General features: G+C 32.8%; 3 protein-coding genes across 5 annotated transcripts; 1 reads left to right on the top strand and 2 right to left on the bottom strand.

Moving 5' to 3' along the window:
* Window positions 1–285: 285 nt before the first annotated feature.
* On the bottom strand, window positions 286–4675 carry LOC139885828 (putative DUF21 domain-containing protein At3g13070, chloroplastic). 2 transcript variants are annotated; one of them, XM_071869581.1, is made up of 15 exons: window positions 3961–4675; window positions 3765–3862; window positions 3575–3668; window positions 3234–3311; window positions 3022–3125; window positions 2844–2925; window positions 2606–2745; window positions 2448–2526; window positions 2295–2358; window positions 2109–2200; window positions 1967–2032; window positions 1773–1889; window positions 764–943; window positions 523–650; window positions 286–492 (listed from the first exon to the last, which is right to left on the bottom strand). In XM_071869581.1, the coding sequence occupies exons 1-15, from the start codon at window positions 4504–4506 to the stop codon at window positions 393–395; spliced, it is 1968 nt and encodes a 655-aa protein (XP_071725682.1). In that variant the 5' UTR covers window positions 4507–4675; the 3' UTR covers window positions 286–392. The 2 variants fall into 2 exon arrangements, with proteins under 2 accessions (XP_071725682.1, XP_071725683.1); XM_071869582.1 differs by having other exon boundaries at window positions 286–489.
* Window positions 4676–7261: 2586 nt separating this feature from the next.
* Window positions 7262–8699, top strand: LOC139850109 (pectinesterase QRT1). Its single transcript, XM_071839702.1, has 5 exons — window positions 7262–7575; window positions 7669–7864; window positions 7966–8169; window positions 8241–8479; window positions 8552–8699. Exons 1-5 carry the CDS (start codon window positions 7262–7264, stop codon window positions 8697–8699), a joined length of 1101 nt encoding a protein of 366 aa, XP_071695803.1.
* A 709-nt stretch (window positions 8700–9408) lies between these two features.
* Window positions 9409–12215, bottom strand: LOC139885827 (uncharacterized). 2 transcript variants are annotated; one of them, XM_071869580.1, is made up of 4 exons: window positions 11843–12215; window positions 11548–11753; window positions 9879–10505; window positions 9409–9760 (listed from the first exon to the last, which is right to left on the bottom strand). In XM_071869580.1, the coding sequence occupies exons 1-4, from the start codon at window positions 11934–11936 to the stop codon at window positions 9569–9571; spliced, it is 1119 nt and encodes a 372-aa protein (XP_071725681.1). In that variant the 5' UTR covers window positions 11937–12215; the 3' UTR covers window positions 9409–9568. The 2 variants fall into 2 exon arrangements, with proteins under 2 accessions (XP_071725681.1, XP_071725680.1); XM_071869579.1 differs by having other exon boundaries at window positions 11548–11743.
* Window positions 12216–20057: the final 7842 nt, after the last annotated feature.

The raw sequence follows: 20057 nt of genomic DNA, 5'->3' as shown, positions 1-20057 counted from the left end.
CTCGTATTTGCGAAAAACATAAAAAGTATATAACATCAAAAAAAAACTTAATCAATCGATGAAGGCAGAAGGCCCGACAACTTAAAACAAGAAAGTGAGACTCAGATCCAAACTAAAACAAACAAACCAAATTAAAGCGCCGAGCACACCTACCAAACCAAACATACGAAACAACTAGCAAAACACAAAATAGACATACACCCTAAACAAACCGACGCCAAACGAAAAAAAAAAAAAAAAAAAAAAACATACAACCAGAAAAAAAAAACAACCAACAAACCGAATAATCAAATACCATAATAAGAAAACTTGCTTTAATTTGTACTATCCTCGTTTATTTCTCTCATCTACAATTTTTTTGGTGCTTTGAATATCGAATTTCAAAAAGATTCTTATTCTCCCTGTTTTATTTCAAGTTGTGGAATTACATCATTCTTCTCATACTCAATCATCATCCTATTTGTTTCACTATCATCATCATCATCATCATCATCATCATCATCATCATCATCATCATCATCACCTCCCCATCTCCTTTTCATTATTTTGGGAACAACCTTTTTCACATCTTTTGTCGTTTCCTCCCCCTCATCATGTGTTACCCGTTCAAATCTCACTGCGCCAACCTTTCTCGCATTTCCTGCTAATATCTACACACCACATGATCCAGAAATAATTACTGTATTGATTAAAGGTGGAAATATCAATATCAATAATAAAATAATAATTACTACTGAAATTTTAATTAGATATATATACTTACCTCTATTAGAAATATTTGGTTCTTTTCTTTTTCTTTCTGAGTTTGACGATCACCATCGTCCTCTGTATACTCATCATGATCCAGTTCTTTCTCAAGTACTACTTTTATACATTCACCTGTCTTTGGGATGTATCCAAATGCCTCACACACAAACCCTGATACCGTTTCATATTGATGGCCCTATCAAAACCAAAACCCGATTAATTGTGAATCATTGAATATTAGGTCAGTTTGGATCATGTTATGTGCCTAATAAATCAAATGGGCTGAATCCAAAAACATAGCTATAAAGGGAAATGGGAATGTGTCTTACGTGTCAAAAATCACCTAAAACGTTCATGCAACGTATATTCATTTTTTGGTACACATTAAGGTGTGCAGTGGTATGCAGTGGCGGAACTAGGATTTTTTTTTTCACTGGGGGCAAAAAAAGATTTAAAACCGTAGGCCGTAGCAATTTTTTTTGGACAAAATATGGAGGTTTTTGGACAAAAAATTGAGGTTTTTAGGCAAATTATGAAGGTTTTTGGGCAAAAGTTGAAGGTTTGGGGGCAAAAGTTGAAGATTTTTGGGCAAAAGTTGAAGGTTTTGGGGCAAAATATGTAGGTTTTGGGGCAAAATATGTAGGTTTTGGGACAAACTATGTAGGTTTTGGGGCAAAATATGTAAGTTTTGGGGCAAAAAAAATAATCCACCAGGGGCAAAGTCGAAAAACCCAAAATTTTTACACCGAAAAAAAAAACCACTGGGGGCGGGCGCCCCCCTGCCCCCATGTAGTTTCGCCCTTGGTGGTATGAAACAAGACCATAACCGTACCATCCTATCATCCTGTACTGATTTCAAGAATAAGAGAATATACATGACAGATACCGTATCAGTTCGAATTCCTTCAGTAAGTACCAAACCCAACTGTGAACCAGACTCAAACTTCGAACCTCATAAATTGATTGATATGAACATTTTTTTGGGAGAACCAAAAATCACATTAAAATCATTGAAAAGAAAATACCTCTGCCATCTTTATGTTGAGATCTTCGGAAAGTTGATCGATAGATGTATTTGCATCCACATCATAAATTCCTTCAGCCCGCATTACAATATATCCAGTCTTTTTCTCTATTTCCTCCTTTTATAACCAAAAAAAAAACATATCTTTCAATCAAATATACAGTTTATAAACCAACAACAGAAAACAGTGCTTACTTTTGAATCATTTTCATCAAAAATTTCGCCAACAATTTCTTCAACCACGTCTTCCAGTGTCGCAATCTGTTGATGCAAGCATCAAATAAATATGCATTTAAAAGTTTTTGAGTAAATATTTACAAGAAGGCTCTGTACTTACTCCAACTGTCCCACCATATTCGTTTAAAACAACTGCCATGTGTACCTTCCTGATTCGAAATTCTCTAAGAAGATTCCATACCGACATTGAATCTGCATTTTCACGGTGTATCAGCACATTATGTCCAAATTATTTCGTTTTGTTCCAACTAATGAAGAAAATAGAATTTGAAAACAATCAAAATACCAGGCACAAAATAAGCAGGTTTATGAGCCATATCCCCAACAGATGTAGTTTCTAGAAGATCTCCCTTCAAAACAGAACAAATTTGAACAATAAATATCAAAAAAAAATAAAAATTGCAAGTAATAATAGAAATCTCAAATGTTAATTCCTAACCTTCTGAACATAGTCTAATAGATCCATTGCGTATGCGATACCGACTATATTATCGATACGCTGCTCAAATACTGGTACCCTGTGAGCTTTGCAACTTTTTTAACATGCTTAAATACATCCAAATTTCTCTTAATTCAATACGGTAACGCATAACAAACCTTGAATACTGATGAGTTACCCACAACGTGTGGAAATCGATAAGCGTTGCACTAGAATCACTAGCAACAACGTCAACCAAAGGCGTCATAACCTCTCGAACATACGTGTCTTTAATTTCCAAAACATTTTCAATCATATCCTGAAGTTATTTGTTTAACAAAGTTTTAGTCTTTTTATCTGATAAGTAATAATAACCTCTTGAACATATGATATACGACTCCAAAAGTGATGATATACCTGTTCTTCCTCTTCTATGGCCCCACTTAATTCAGCCCCTCGCAACATTAACTTTAACTCGTCCTCAGTCACGTATGGTTCACTAGCAGAAATTACAATTGCTAGCATCAGTATCAAATAAATCAAAATTAAAGTTCTAATTTTGGAAATAATAAAAAAGGCATAAAATGCAACACACCTTCTTCCTTTCAGACCAAGCAACTTGAGCATTCCCATTGAGAGATACGTTACGACTCTACCAACAGGATATAAAACTAATGAAAGCCATGCTATCGGCCTGACCTAGAGCCAAATACAGTTAATTTGTCAGGTAAAGTAGTTAAAATACGGTAGTTATTAATTTAATAATTTCTACTAAATATTAGAGGAATAAGGAAATTATCCGCGTACCACAAATCTTGCAACCTCAGTGGCATTGTGTACAGCTATACTTTTTGGAGTTATTTCAGTCAGTAGCAAAATAGCAACCTAGTTTAAATAGAATAATAATAATAAAATAATAGTAAAAGTTATAGTTAACCTCTAAATAGTAAAACAATAACAACTACAACACCTTTTATTGCAGCTGATATGGAACTGATTAGTTAACCTCTAAATAGTCAAACAATAACAACTACAACACCTCTTATGCAAATAATATACAGTAAATACAATTTAAAGTTATTATATTTAGATAGTGAGTTTCATATCACGTATCCAAACACCACCAAAAATGTAGTTACACAACGTACCGTCATTACTCCCGTGGCGGCACTGACACCTGCTTCCCCAAATATTGTAGTTGCTGCTTCGGTGACCAGTGCTGTTGCTCCAATATTGACAACACTAATATAATATAATAATTACAAAAAATACATCAATCATCATATACATATCAAATATAGAGACAATTTTTAACTGCAAGCAAAGACAGAAATGTACGTGGTGCCGATAAGTATGGTTGTCAAAAACCGAGTAACATCATTCCGTAGCATTTTAAATACACCGTTTTCCGACTCTTTCTCAGCCAATTCACGAACCTGAATAAATATATGTGTATAACAGTTAGGAATTTATATCAGTATATTAAATTTTCTTACAGTGATTTTCAAGAAGAAAATAGAAGGAAAAAGTATACCTTCCAAGGCCAAAGAGTTGTAATTGAAGTTTCAGCCATGGAGAAAAATGCAGAAAGGCTAAAAAGGGCAGCTAAGATTAAACCTTGTTCCTTCATAACTTTAAGAACCATCAAAACTTTGGGTAAAGAATTAAAAAATGACACCTTAATCTGCTCTAAACCCACATAATATTCAAACCCATGAGCAGCTTTGCAGCATCCCAATACACAACATGCTGCAGCCAAGATCAAACCCTTTTTAGCAAAATCCACAACAATTGGGTTGGGGTTTGTTGAGTGGTGGTTGCTATTTCTAACCAAAACAGACCTCGAAGTATTCCTTGAATCAAGAATGTTTATCCTATGATTTCTGAATCTAGTAACAGCAGTAGATGTACAATTACTCCTATAATGTAAGGTTTTAGGGTTGCACCTGCTTATTATGGTTGTTGTTGTTGTTGATAATCTGAAGAAAGATGGTTTTGGTATTCTTGTTTTGTATAAAGATGAAGAATTTGAAGAAGAATTGTTCCAAATTAAAAAGGATCCAACTGCTACTACATCCATGTGAGTTTTCACTAAATTTTTTTCTTGATATTGACAAGAGTGTAAAAGGGGCAAACTTGAAAATGGAAAATGAAATTAGAAGATTAGGATGTGTGTTTAAGATTAGAGAAGAGTAATTTTGAATGTGATGAGATTAGGGTTTTGGTGTTGTTGGTTGTTCATCATCATCATCGTCTCCGTCGTTCCACACAACACCAACCCCTATAGAATTTTGTTGCTTTTGATAAAAGCAGAGGAAGTTGAGTTTTCATCAAGTGGGATTACATTCTAAAATGACAGAGATACCCCTTACGCTCAAGTACGTCGGAGTAATAAATATATGTAATTTTCTAAAATGGCAGGCATTGCCCTTAAATTAAGTACAATCAAATGTGAGTAAGAGTGATGATTCGTACACCACTCATTTTTAGTCATACATCATCAAACATGTTTTACAGTGTTGTACTGTACAATTCTGTAAAGCATGTTTGGTGGTGTACGGTTAAAAATAGGTGGTGTACGAATTAATCCCCAGTGAGTAATGATCGGGAGACTACCAACATTACTTACACTATACAAATCATTCACTACTCTTCTATGTTTAAGTGTTTGGGTAAGGGTTGAACGGATAAGGATTTTCCTTGCTGTGTTCTGGAGTTTTTTTGACAAAGAAAGGAAAAAAATTGGACGGAAAAAATATTAACCATGCATTCTTGAGTTTTTTTTAGAAAGGAAAGGGATAGAGAGGAGAGGAGTTGAAGGGAAACTATGTAGCCATTTTAGTTAGATTGTTATCATCCAAATTTTGAGATGATTTGGGTGGAAAACATTATATTGCCTTTTCACTATAAACATTATAATAATAATAATCATGCATTCTGATGAGACTTTGAAAATCCTTCCAGTGAATTTGGAAAGTTTTAAACCTTATGCCTTATGATTATGCATACGATTCTACATGCAAGATAATGCTACAATATATCCATATTGGCGTCATGTGGACTTTGGAAGGCTACTACTAGAGTACTAGGTACGCACGGCTTATTATTGTTGATGCCGCTGTCGCCTTTGTTCTAGTTGTTGTAATGATGGTAACACGAGTGGTGAATTGGTGAGCGGCATCGTTACTTGGTTGTCATCGATCAAGGTGATTGTTATCATGGTAATGGTTAAGGCTATTGTAATAATTACCATGAACACTACTTTGATAATATTGCACATTTTTGTGATAATTTGAAATATAGGAGATTTTTAAGCTAGTTACTGTGTTCTTGTTAAAATTATGGAGGATGGAGGATTTGATTTATGTTATAAGGTCCCGTTTGGTTCACTGAATTTCAAGGAAATTTGATGAAATTGGGATTGAATTCTTTATTTTTTTTTTCTTTTTCATTTTTTTTTTTTTTGGTAAAAGAACAAGTATATAAATTAAGGGATAAAAGCAATTCATCAAAACGATGAATGCTTCATATCGGTTACAACTAAAACATGAACAAACGGCTTGACTACAAATATGAATCCAACTAAGCCGAAAGACATATGAGTCATGGATTGCACTCCCAATATAAAATAGAATTGATGACTAAAACAAAGCTTAAAAGTACTAGCCCACAAGAAAAATTTCTAACTTCATATCCGTTTTTGTTTGGTTGACAATTTAACATGGAAGGTGATCCGTACACCACCTCTATTTTGCCATACACCACTAAATAAATTTTCTGGACATTTTTACCCTTCCTTTTGTTCACCACCAACTCCCCCTAACTTCTCAAAGGAAGGGTAAAACTGTCTAAATAATTATTTTGGTGGTGTATGGCAAAAACAAGGTGGTGTACGAATCAACTCTCATTTAACATATTATGATGGAATTAAATTCCATTGGGAATCTTAAAGATTCCTCATGAACCACTTCTAGATGTTGATGGAGTTAAATTGTCTCAACAATTGAATATATGAAAGATCAAAATATCCTCAAATATGTTCATATTTTACGTAAATTTTGTGTATTAAGTTTCAGATTCGCGTTTCATTTTCGCATTTTAGTTTTGTGTTTGAGTTACCGTGTTCCGCGTTTCGGTATTTAAAAAAAAACTTTATCAAAGGTCAAAGGTACTTAATATGTGTTGTAAGAGCACAAATTAGTTTCTCCATTTGAAAAATGATAAGTAAGCATTTAGAGGTTAACGAAATTGAAGTTACCCTTATGGAATTTTGACGCAATATTACATGACCACACACGTCCCTACAACTTCGGAGTCCCTTTTCATTTCTCAGTGGTTGCTAAATTAACTAACTTTAATTCATTCATGGATTAATATTATTAATATTAATTTAATATTATTATTTATTAAATTAACTAACTGAGAATATGAAAGTACAAATTCTTCCACTTCCATAACTACTCAAAATCACCTCTTTCTCATTCAATCTATCTCTATATATCTCTACATAAATATCTGTAAATCTGCAATTAGCACAACTGATCTAGTGAGTTTTAATCTAATTAAATGACATGTAACAAGAACACACCAACTAATGTTCTTTTTTTGTTTCTTTCTTGCATAAATATTTAAATTTATTCTACAAGTCTTAAACATGTAACAAACAACTGCAAGTACCTACGCTCCTTCATTTAATAACCTCACATTTCACACACACGTACTTAAATTCATTCCATTTCACTTGTAGTAATAACAGTTTTTCATTTGGAAACTGTAAAGTTTACTCCTTAATTTGTCAGTTGTCACAAACTGTTTTTCACATACAAAATCTATATATGGATTTCAGTGGATTTAGCATTTTGGTTGCTTTCTTTTTGTTATTTTGTGGTGATAATCAAGTCAAGAGTTTGAGAAAGTTTATTACTTGGGATGATATTAAGATACAACAACAAGATCAAAATCACAAAAAGATAACTGAAAGGTTCAGTTTTGATAATGGGAATGGGAATGGGAATGGGAATCGAAGTAGACTTATTGTGGTTGATCAAAATGGGAATGGTGATACACTTACTGTACAAGCTGCTGTTGATATGGTCTCTGTTAACAATTCCGTTCGAGTCAAGATTTTCATTCTTCCTGGTATTTACAGGTTAATTTGCATGTATCATGTATGAACATAATAACATCATGTATTGTATTAGAATCTATTATAAGTTTTTGATCATTAAACGTATGTAAGCAGAGAAAAAGTGATTATTCCGGCTTCGAAACCGTATATATCCTTTATTGGAGATCCAGATCATGCTTCAGAAACGGTTATAAGCTGGAACGATAAAGCTTCCGATAAATACAAAGATGGTACTGAACTTGGAACGTACAGAACGGCATCTGTAGCCGTAGAGTCCGATTACTTTTGTGCTTCTTGGATCACCATTGAGGTAATTTATTAAATATGAATAATGTAATGAACTAACAGATGTATAATTACATAATGATTAATATAATTTGGTTTAATTTCAAAATTATTTATGTCATACAGAATACGGTGGTAGCGGTGCCCGGAGGGTATAAAATGCAAGCAGTTGCATTGAGAATTGCAGGTGATAAAGCGGTGCTGTATCGAGTAAAAATATTGGGGACACAAGACACTCTTCTTGACGAAAATGGATCTCATTATCTGTATCAGTGTTACATTCAAGGATCAGTTGATTTCATTTTTGGAAACTCGAAATCGCTCTACAAGGTACCTGACTATGAAATCCTAATTCAAAAATTTCAACAAATTGTAACATTGTTTGTTTTATTGTGATTTAGGAATGTACTCTGCATTCGGTAGCTGATAAATATGGAGCAATTGCAGCTCATCATAGGAACTCAGCTGATGAAGATACTGGTTTTTCATTTGTAAACTGTTCGGTAACAGGAAGTGGTGGGGCCGTTTATTTAGGAAGAGCGTGGGGGAATTATTCGCGGGCTGTGTATTCGTATTGTGATATCGATGGTATTATAGACCCTTTGGGCTGGAGCGATTGGAATCAGCCATCGAGGCAGAGGTACTATATGTCTACTGTTTAAAATTGCAACAAAATAATTTTAAATGTATAACAAAATGATTTAAATTACAGGACATCAATGTTTGGAGAATATGATTGTAGAGGAAAAGGTGCAGATAGAAAGAATCGAGTATTGTGGTCCAAATCGCTCGATTTTGTCGAAGCAGTACCTTTTCTTGATACACATTTTATTCATGGGGAGGACTGGTTGAGACTATAACAGTTGAATTCTTGTTTGTTAAACGCTAAAATATGCAGTTTTGTTTGGTTTTACATGAAGATGTAGAGCGAGGACGAAGAGCCTATATGATAATACCTTTGCATCAAAATGTGCAGAGATTATGGATGTTCTGATCAACAATGGGTTTGGATTAAGTTTGCAATAGAGATCCATATTCAAATGATCCTTTTTGCAATCCATATTCATACAAGTTCATAGTAATTTGATATCTATATATAATTCTTGTTTTGAGTTCATCAGATCCTTTTGCAATCCTTATTCATACAAGTTCATATTATATTTATATATTATATGTATAAATCTTGATTTGAGCTCACCCGATCCTTTTGCAAACGATATTCATACAAGTTCATATTTGTGTTGTAATCATTTCAAATATCATGAACAATCCAAAGTATAAGTGAGATGACAATTCAACATGGGTAAAGTTTTTTCAATTTTGTAAATGCTTCGATCTGTTATTAAAGGCAAAGTCTTGACTTTCTTCTAATAAGTCATTTCAAGTTCTTAACGAACATAGCTCGAGCCTAAATCCTAAAGGCCAGTCGAGAGCTATCATGGCATTAAGCCTATCTCGGGCTTGTACGCTATAATATTTTTGTGTACAAACATAAAAGCAAAACCTAAGTGACTTAATCCCATGATGACTATATACAAATTACAAAGATGTAAGTGTAAACAAGACCAATTATCAAAGGCCAAAATGTGCTGCTGAAAGTCTTATAACAATCATTGAAGTCATGTTTAAACGTTAGAACCCTTACATTACCCAAACACGTGTGATTTACGAAACCAAAATCCACTCGACATTAACAAAAGACATCAACTTAAACCACTTTTAATTCATGTCAAGTACCCACATTTGACGAAGTGGTTGCGATCGGTTGACCATAAGAATATCTCCACTGCCCACAAGCTCCACATTTTTCCAGCTTCACTGTATTTTCCAATGTACAAAATTTGCATGCCCATGTCTTATACTTTTCCTCAACATCTTTCGGCTTGTGGGTTCCACATAGCTCACAGATAGGAGCTAAAGGCTGCCATAAATCATAGGTACATTTATCATTAACATATATATGAATTCCACAGTTGGTCTATCAATTAACTAACAAACTGATAACTAAAATAAAGATAACAAACAGTGTTAGCACTAACCGGATTCAGCAATGTGCAAGTCAAGCACTCCCACCCTGACAACTCGGTGTCACATCCTGTTTTTTGATTACTCGTTGATCCACTACAATTATAGAAATCGTCACTAGTTAAATCAATACAGCATTCTTTTCGGCGACCCCTTTTATTAGGTGATATGTTGTCAGTAACTGATGACTTGGATGAAGAGGGAACATCAGTCAAGTCAACAAAATTGGATTCTGATTGACCATTATCTGGTTGACGATTTCTTTTAGCACCTAAACCACTAGAAGAAACTGAGTTTTTATCAGTTTGATCTTCTTGAACACTAGGTTCATTTTCTTTTTCATGTTCTTCAACTAGTTCTTCTAGGCCACACCATAGATCGTCTTGTAATCTCCTTTCTGCAGCCATTGCAGCTGCTTGTCCAGGAGTTAAAGCAGACATTATAGATTTATCACCACCAAGACGATTAGGACCAGTTGGTAAAAGAGTGTTTTGGCGTGCTCTGTTTTCAGCGGCGGCAAGTGTAGTCTGGCGTAGAGATGAAAGTGGCGGTTGACGCCTGAAACCGCCTAATCGTCTACCAGGAAGATCAAACCCATCACCAGACCCAGATATTCCTTTACTCATCAGCTCCTCACATTCCTACAAAATGTAATATGTATAATCACTTACAAACATTTCAATAGTGCCATAATCTATCTGGCTCAGTTGAGACTCGGATACTAAAGAAAATGAGGATAATTCTGCATTATTACGCTATATATATGTAGCTGAATTCAGCATATCATTGTTCCACAATACGAGATTGTTTAGTTTACCGTGTTTCGATTAGAAGGCCACCTACAGTAAAACCTCTATAAATTAATATTGTTGGGACCGAGATATTTTATTAATTTAGCGAGATATTATTATATCGATAAATTAATAAATTATTAATTTAAAAAATTGACTTATATTAGTGAGCAACTCTCAAAATATTGCATCGACATTCGAAATTACTATGTCTGTTCACTTTACCTATTTGAATAAAGCATAAACAAGGACCTTCAAAATTTTCATCTACGTACATTCGCACGTAAAAGAATTTGTGAAGTTCAATGTACATAAATCTAGATTGATCACCATAAAATGTCTAATGACAAATTTTAAAATCACATCTAGATCGATAACTATAGATTAATTTTTTACTAAGTAATCCCAAAATTTTAGAATATTTTAGTAATTATTAATTTATAGTTTCGCTGGCACCACTATATTTACATTGGGATTTCAAAAATATTATTATCTTATTATTTTATCGATTGGGGTCCAATTTTATAGTGGTCCCAAGTTGGGATCGGACAAATTATTAATTTTATTGAGGTTATTAATTTATCGAGTAATAAATTATAGAGGTTTTACTGTACTTGTTAACTGCTAATTCCTTTTAACATAAGCAAATAAACAAATTTTCAAAAAGTGTTTGAATTTGCATATTTTCTGTGAATATATTATGCAGCAAGTCAACTAACACATAAACTAGCAATCCCAGACACCCCCTACTATAACTCTTAACTTTATTAGCATCAAAACCTTCAATAAATGAGTCGTTGAATTTAAAAGATTCGGTGTGTATCAGACTCACGAAACAAACAAGCACATAAAATAATCAACAAATGTAGTTGTAATACAAAGGAAACTATACCTTCCTGAGATCATCCCAGAGTTTGTAAAAAGCAACATTATGTGGACCGATGGCGTTATGACAAAGTTCATGTAACATTGTATCGAGAACTTCATCAAAAGGGTAAAAATCCCAATCTGTATTTGGTCTTCGAAGCCTTAGCTTCACATGAACACCATGCCCAACATTTAGACCCAAAAGACGCGGGTTCTTTGGACTGCAAAAACATTTTATCATTTAAATACTGTATACAATATAAATACACAAATTAAGTAATTTAAATCCAATCAGTAAAGCTTAGGGATTTAATATCTACCACATTTCTGATAGAACTTTGACTCTCCATTTATGTTTGCGCATGATCGGTTGAACTTGTTTGGAGACTTTTTCAAGATATTTACGAGCTTCATCTGCACCAACTTTCTTCTTTAAAGTTCTGATTTCCCACACCTTATGGAGATCGCCTATATTATTATTACTCATTATCTTAAACCCTAACCCTAATTTACAAATCGTACTGCAACGATACGAATCTCACGATTATAATCACATACATTATGTTAAACCGCCTTGCAAAATGATGAGAAACATTCAATTTGAAAATATAGAGAATTAGGGTTAATTGAATTGGCGGGATTTTAAGAAGCACCCCTTTCAATTTCCCCCAATCCCTTCTCCCAAAAAATCTCTACCTTCGCTCCGTATTCCTTTAAAAATTTATAAAAAATAAAAATAAAATTAACAATGCATTTTTTTTTACAAGAATAGTCCCTCAGGTATTGATTGAGCTATATATGTCCAGTTCCAGATTCCAATGTCTATTTAAACAAAGTGATCGACCGTTCAGGGTTAAGAATTTTTAGGGGCTCAGTTTTTATATATATACAGGCATAATCAAATATTTGATAAGTAAGGAACTAGAAAAACGCAACTGAAGCAGCGAAAGCAAAGCACTATAGGCCTCAAAAACAACAATCAAAGACCCCAGAAAAAAATAAACCAAAGTTTACTAGCATTCTAGCAAGGCAAAAAGAGACTTTCACTTGAAATAGTTTATATTATTTGTTAGGGTCTAGGGCCCTTTTTTCACCTCGTTCTAGGCCCTTAAATTTTCGGGACCAGCCATGATCGTATTATACGAGTATTTTATTATAATTTATTTTATTATTATATATTTAAAGAAAAAAACCTCATTTTGTTCACGATAAGACCCGAACACATTACTTCAAAATTAATGAAAAAAATATATAGATATATTTTCTATTAACTTTGTTTGTTATTCAATCTTGATGATTTTCATATTATTTAACAATAAGTGTTAACGAGTGATGGTTCTTGCACGTTGCAGCGGTGATGATATTGTGATATTTATACAAAAATAGTGTAATGTCGTTTTTACATAATGATCAATAATTTTTTACATAACATGGCCAATCGCCAGTGTTTGTTATGTCGAGAGTAACATCAATGTTTTAAGATGGTTTTTCTACTATGTTCATAAATTCAACATTTTAACTTTAAGTATACAATTGTAGTTTCTACATCTCATTATAAGATGTCCCAAAATACTTTACATGAATTAAATCTAAATAAATTAAAATAATTACTGAATCACGGGTCGAGTGAAACATGTTAAACGATTTCTACAGTAACTACCTTCAAAATGGACCAATCATACTGGTTGGTCACTTACGGTATTTAGGATATAGATAAATAATTGTCTTAACCCAAAAATGTGGGATGATAAAAAAATATAGTAAAATATAAAATCAATTTGTTTTTTCTTAACTTAAATTCGCCCAACTAGCAAGCGGGCAACATGCTTATCTGGTATGACAACACTACGAGCAGCTTTTCTAGGCGAGCGTAAAAAAATTGGAAACTAATTGGGGGCAATTTAAATTTAAAATCAATGTACATTGTGGTATACATCATATTATTATTTATTTATTATTAGTTATTAATTATAAGAGTAAATTATACCGTTGGTCCTTGTGGTTTACTCAAAATTCTACCGCTGATCCTTATCATTTAAAACTTATATCAGTAGTCCATGTGGTTTTAAAAATGTTTATTTTTGGTCCAGATTCTAAATCTTATTAACTAGATTTGTTAAGTGTTGGCACGTTGTGACGCCCCGTACAAAACCATCGTGTACGATTCGTCAACAACAGGATCTTTACACGGTCGGATACTACATGCTATTTGAAAACCAGTTTTGCATTCATAAATGATAGTGTTTACAAAAGATAACGTGACACAAAGGTCGATACAAAGTCATTATTTGAAAATAACATAAACTACGAATACAAAAGAAAAGTTCCATGATTGAGACATCTCTAAGTAATGCAGCGGAATTCTAGTACAGCAGGTCCTTAACAGCAAGTTTAACACCAAGACAGCAAGTCTAACAGCGGAAACAACAACGTCTAAGCACCTGAGAAATACATGCTTAAAAAGTCAACACGAATGTTGGTGAGCTATAGTTTGTCTGTAACAGTAATGTAATGTAGGCCACGAGATTTCAATGTTTCAAAACAGTATGAAAAGTATATGTATAACCGTGGGCACATGGTAACTAGACTTAACGTAAATATAAATATCACCCCCTAAAAGTACACCTGGCGAGTGTGTATGTCCTCGAAGTATTAAACACCCGTTAAATGCTAGCGCGACTAGCCCGAGTGGGGATGTCAAACCCTATGAATCCATATCTAAGACTCGCGTCTACCGGTTCAAAAACCAATAGTTAAACGTTACCGTGCTAAGGGGAAAGTTTATGCCGTTATATAACTCACACATATATAAAGTTTAAGTACTCGTGTCAAATAAGTAAAACATAAAAAGCGCATATATTCTCAGTCCCAAAAATAGTAAAGTAAAAAGGGAAGCTATAACTCACAGTGAATAAGCAATACAAGTCGATACGAAAGTGTGCAAGTAGTAAGTCGGTCCGAAAGGTCGTCAACCTAAATCAAAGGTTACTAGGTCAGTAGGTTGTCTTTATAAGTTCTACTAGTGAAATGACCCGTAAAACCACGTGTTTGTTTAAACGAAACAGTTTAATGATATGTTTTATGTATTAAGTGAACGTAAATGCTAAAGTTATTTAGTTTAATGACCCGTGGAACTACAGAGTCCGACTAAGAAACTCCTCAGCTGAACATTTCATCAAACACCTAAAATGCATATTAAACAATCCACATTCAATTTATAAGAGATAATATTGATTGTCATTTTATTTTAAAAGTGTCAATTAAAATATAAATTTAGAATTTATTTCCTTCTGCCTAGCTTTTATACCTTCTCGTACTCAATTTAAAATAATTAATTAAAATAATTTAAAATTATTTAATTTTAATAATTAAAATAATTATTAATAAGATTTAATAATAATAATTAATTAATAAGTTTAATAATAATAATTAATTAATAAAATTTAATTTTAATTCAAAATTAATTAAATTAATGACATCACCCACCATGCTTAGATTTTTTTTTTTTTTTTTGATTTTTTCTTAACAAAATAATTAGTCTAATAATGACATCATCATTTTAGGATTTTAATAGAAACTATAGATTAGTGCATAAAATAAGTTTAAGTGTCATCATCATCATTCATCATCATAAAAGCTAAGTAAGTTAATCAAGTATAGAGGTCAAAACAATAGGCAGACTTTGATCAGCTGCTACGGCCTTTACGTAAATCGAAAAGACACGAAGTCAGTGGCCATGGCTCCGTACGGGAGTCCTCTAGTTGCTGACCAATTTCTAGACTCAAACTCGTCTTAGTTTGACTGTGGCGAAGGTTTAAGTGCTAGTATGTCCGAATTTTCAGCACAACGTTACAAGGGTGTAGTGACTTTCGGAAGGCCATAATTCCTAAACCGTAACTCGCATTAAGACGAGGTCTAAACGGAAAATCATATACTCGAACCAAACTAACTGAAAATCAACTTTCCAGTAGCCCAGGTGGTCTGATCAGATACGAAAAACAGTAGGTAAGGTGCTCCAGTGGGGTTCTTAGTACTTGATGCTCATCACGGTTCTCATCCTTGATGCTTGTAGCTTCTACAACTCGTTGATGGGTTAGCATCACCTTAACCAAGATTCCACCATCAAAACATAATAAGTTAAGACCAAGTAAGAACACAACTCAATTAAGAGTCTTATATGGATGATGAACCAAAGTTACATCATATCCTTAGTCTTAACACAATTACAAATTCCATTTACAACTAAATCTACAAACTTTACATCAATCAAACAAGTATGAACATAATCTAAGTCAAATGAAGTGATGGAACCCTAAGCTAGAGCGCTTGGATCCTTTTCACACAAGTTACAAGATTACAAAGCTAGAAAGCTTGAACCTTTGGTGTTCTTGAAGATCTTGAAGCATAAAGCTTGGATCTTCAAGTTACATGAAGATAACAAACACAAGTTTGAATCTTTATAATAAAACAACAAGATCATAAGTTAGAAAACTTAGATCCAACAAAAAGATATGAAGATTCAAGCTAGAAAGCTTGCATCTTGGTTGTTCTTGAAGATCTTGAAGCATAAAGCTTGGATCTTTAAGTTACATGAAGATTACAAACAAAAGTTTGAATCTTTATAAATAAATAACAAGATTAAAGCTAAAAAGATGTAGATCTAAAAAGTAGGTGAAGATTCAAAGCTAGAAAGCTTGAATCTTCCATGTTCTTGAAGGATTCATGCTTGAATCTAAAAGATGTAATCAAGATCAAAGCTATAAAGCTTGATCCTCCATGGATGATGATGATCACGAATTGAATAAGAGAAGAAGAAGAAGATGAATTTCAAAAACTTACAAGTTTTAGAGTGAGAAAGACTAGAAAGAAAATAGGAGAGTAAGTGTGTGTGAAATACAAATGAAAGCAACTGTTAAATGGATGAAATAAGGCTTGTATTTATAGGGAAATGAGGGTGAGGGGGAGGCCATATGGCCATTGGAATTGGAGGGGACAAAGGGGACAAAGGGGACAAAAAGTTGCTTTTTGGTTAATGGTTGTCTAAAGTAGGTACTTATGCTAGGATCCCATGCAACATTAAGGATAATACTTGACATAAATGCTAGCATGTTCCCTCTAATAAATGGGCATTTGTCTTACTTATTAATGGGTCACTAGCCATTATTTATTGGGCTAATTAAATGAGCCACTAGTTAGAGTAGGGTGGGCTTAAGTCCAACAAGGTAGAAAGTCCAACAAGACTAACTAGTGTGTTCTAGTAAATTATTAATCGTAATTAAGCATCCAAAAACCCAAGTAATTATTATTATAAAATAATAATTAATATTTCGTAGTCATAATATTCTGATTACGACAAAAGTTAAACGTGTGCGCAGTTCTCGGTTTATTCGAAATGTCAAGTGACACTAACGGTCATAAAGGCTTCCGGTGATCAAGTTAAGTATCCTACGTACTCTAGGGCACGTTTTAATGTATAAATGAAAGTAAACCATGTATATTAAGATTCCAGAGTATAAAGTAGTATAGTACGCACAAATACGCAGTTTCGCAAAAACACAAGGCATAAAAGCAAGTCGAAAAAGTCGGGTCGTTACATTACCCACCTGTTAATGGAAATTTCGTCCCGAAATTTGAGGAGTGACTAAAAATGGTACCGTATTTAAATAAGAAGTAGCGTATCAAGGTTCCGTGAGACTCGTGGGCTCAGAAGTGAGTTATTTACCTCGAAAGGTACTTGGGCGTATAAAAGTAAGAATATGTATATGATATTAATTAAGTCTCTTGTCCTAAGAGATCAACAAATTGATTTTGTTTCTTGCTAATACGAATATGTCATCCGAATATATATATCTACAAAAAGAAAGATGATGTTTTTAGCCCTACAGCCATCTTCAGTAAGCCGGATGCATGTGATAAGGCTAAAAAGGAACATATATTTTATAGCATTATTCCCCAAGAAAGACAAGATTTTAGTTGGTATTGTTCGATTTACAAGCAATATTCGTTTAAATATTAAAAAGTGAAGACAAAAGGCAGATTCGACAAATTGAAGACAAAAAGGTCCAAAGAGCTAAAAAGTACAAGATACAACTAAAAAGGTTCAAAATATTGATGAGGAACGTCTCAAAATGACAAGAGTACAAGTTACAAAGACGCAAAGTACACGATATAAAATAATACGCGAAGACGTCCGAAAATCCGGAACCGGGACCTGAGCCAAGAAGAAACGCCCGACGCAACGGACCAAAAATATCTAGTCTACTATGCACAAGAATATAATATAATATATATATAATTATATATAATTATATATTATATTATATATTATTATTATATTACGTCGGCAAGAAGAAAACAAACCAATTTGGCTGGATCCAGGGTGGCCATGCGACTCGCATGGCCAGAGGCACAAAATCCATGCGAGTCGCATGGAGTGAAAATGCTGGTCAGGTCCTATATAAAGCCAGTTTTCTGCCGAGTTTTAAACACCAACAAAAACACCTAAATATCTATAATCTCTCTTCTCTCATATATACGAAAAATATATATATATAATTTATATTTTAATTTTAATTTTAATTATAATTCTAATAATAAGGGTATGTTAGCGAATATTGTAAGGGTGTAAGTCGAAATTCTGTCCGTGTAACGCTACGCTATTTTTAATCATTGTAAGTTATGTTCAACCTTTTTACATTAATGTCTCATAGCTAAGTTATTATTATGCTTGTTTAAAACGAAGTAATCATGATGTTGGGCTAATTACTAAAATTGGGTAATTGGGCTTTGTACCATAATTGGGGTTTGGACAAAAGAACGACACTTGTGGAAATTAGACTATGGGCTATTAATGGGCTTTATATTTGTTTAACTAAATGAAAGTTTGTTAATGTTAATATAAAGATTTACAATTGGGCGTCCCTATAATTTACCATATACACTCGATCGGACACGATGGGCGGGGTATTTATATGTACGAATAATCGTTCATTTAACCGGACACGGGAATGGATTAATAGCCACTAGAATAATTAAAACAGGGGTGAAATTACATTCAAGGGTAATTGGTGTAATTGTTAACAAAGTAGTAAAACCTTGGTTTACACGCAGTCGATAACCTGGTGTATTCATTAAACAAAGTATTAAAACCTTGTTACAATTCGAATCCCCAATTAGTTGGAATATTTAACTTCGGGTATAAGAATAATTTGATGAGGACACTCGCACTTTATATTTATGACTGATGGACTGTTATGGACAAAAACCAGACGGACATATTAAATAATCCAGGACAAAGGACAATTAACCCATGGGCATAAAACTAAAATCAACAAGTCAAACATCATGATTACGGAAGTTTAAATAAGCATAATTCTTTTATTTCATATTTAATTTCCTTTATTTTATATTTAATTGCACTTCTAATTATCGCACTTTTATTTATTGTTATTTAATCGCACTTTTAATTATCGTACTTTTTAATTATCGTAAGTTTATTTTATCGCACTTTTATTATTCGCAATTTCATTATCGTTATTTACTTTACGCTTTAATTTAGGTCTTGTATTTATTTTATATTTTACATTAGGTTTTAACTGCGACTAAGGTCTTAAAATCGACAAACCGGTCATTAAACGGTAAAAACCCCCCCTTTTATAATAATAATATTACTTATATATATATTTGTATTTTTATAAAAGTAAACTAATATAGCGTTGAGCTTTGTTTAAAGATTTCCCTGTGGAACGAACCGGACTTACTAAAAACTACACTACTTTACGATTAGGTACACTGCCTATAAGTGTTGTAGCAAGGTTTAAGTATATCCATTCTATAAATAAATAAATATCTTGTGTAAAATTGTATCGTATTTAATAGTGTTTCGTACCAAAATTAATAACTATTTTATATACACCTCGCAAAACATCAAGTATTTTTGGCGCCGCTGCCGGGGATCGCCGAAGCGAAACGCCATATTTTTAAATTTTAATTTATAATTTGTTTTTGTAAAATTTATATTTTTGTTTAAAAAATTAAAAAAGTAAAAAAAAAAATTTTTTTTTTAAAAACTATAAAAAATCGAAAAAAAATATAATATTTTAAAATCTATTTTTAAGTTTATTTATAAAATTATAAAGTATTTTCTTTTTAGTTTTAAAATTTTAAAAGTTTTTATTATTTATATATTTTATTTAATTATAAAACAGAAAAAGAAAATAAATATTAAATAAAAATTACGATTGAACCTGTCATTGACCCCCCTGATTTGAACCTGCAAGGAAGGTCATGCGACTCGCATGACCCCCTCCCTAAAATCATGCGACTCGCATGATGACCCAGGTCAGGCCACATATAAACCCTAATTCCGCATTTATTACGGGTATTATTTAATTAATATTATCTAAACCCTAGTTTTTATTAATTATTATATTTAAGTTTTAGTTTAATTAATTTTTATTACTTATAATTATTTTTTATATTTTATAAACTTAATACTTTCATTATATAAAATACCAAAACAATATTTTTATAATA

This window comes from Rutidosis leptorrhynchoides, chromosome 1, assembly GCF_046630445.1.
Source record: "Rutidosis leptorrhynchoides isolate AG116_Rl617_1_P2 chromosome 1, CSIRO_AGI_Rlap_v1, whole genome shotgun sequence".
In the NCBI taxonomy this organism is placed as follows: domain Eukaryota; kingdom Viridiplantae; phylum Streptophyta; class Magnoliopsida; order Asterales; family Asteraceae; genus Rutidosis; species Rutidosis leptorrhynchoides.
The sequence above is the reverse complement of the archived record's forward strand: the minus strand, read 5'-3'. Positions and strand labels throughout refer to the sequence as shown.

Excerpts from the sequence above, each read along its gene's own strand:
- LOC139885828 (XM_071869581.1), bottom strand. The coding sequence starts at position 4,506 with ATGGATGTAGTAGCAGTTGGATCCTTTTTAATTTGGAACAATTCTTCT. Across the intron at positions 2,033-2,108 it reads AATATGGTGGGACAGTTGGA|ATTGCGACACTGGAAGACGT; the intron begins GTAAGTACAGAG and ends TTGCATCAACAG. Across the intron at positions 651-763 it reads ACCAAATATTTCTAATAGAG|ATATTAGCAGGAAATGCGAG; the intron begins GTAAGTATATAT and ends TGTGGTGTGTAG.
- LOC139885827 (XM_071869579.1), bottom strand. The coding sequence starts at position 12,009 with ATGAGTAATAATAATATAGGCGATCTCCATAAGGTGTGGGAAATCAGA. Across the intron at positions 11,744-11,842 it reads AAAGTTCTATCAGAAATGTG|TCCAAAGAACCCGCGTCTTT; the intron begins GTAGATATTAAA and ends ATGTTTTTGCAG. Across the intron at positions 9,761-9,878 it reads CTTGCACATTGCTGAATCCG|CCTTTAGCTCCTATCTGTGA; the intron begins GTTAGTGCTAAC and ends GATTTATGGCAG.
- LOC139850109 (XM_071839702.1), top strand. The coding sequence starts at position 7,262 with ATGGATTTCAGTGGATTTAGCATTTTGGTTGCTTTCTTTTTGTTATTT. Across the intron at positions 7,865-7,965 it reads CTTCTTGGATCACCATTGAG|AATACGGTGGTAGCGGTGCC; the intron begins GTAATTTATTAA and ends TATGTCATACAG. Across the intron at positions 8,170-8,240 it reads ACTCGAAATCGCTCTACAAG|GAATGTACTCTGCATTCGGT; the intron begins GTACCTGACTAT and ends ATTGTGATTTAG.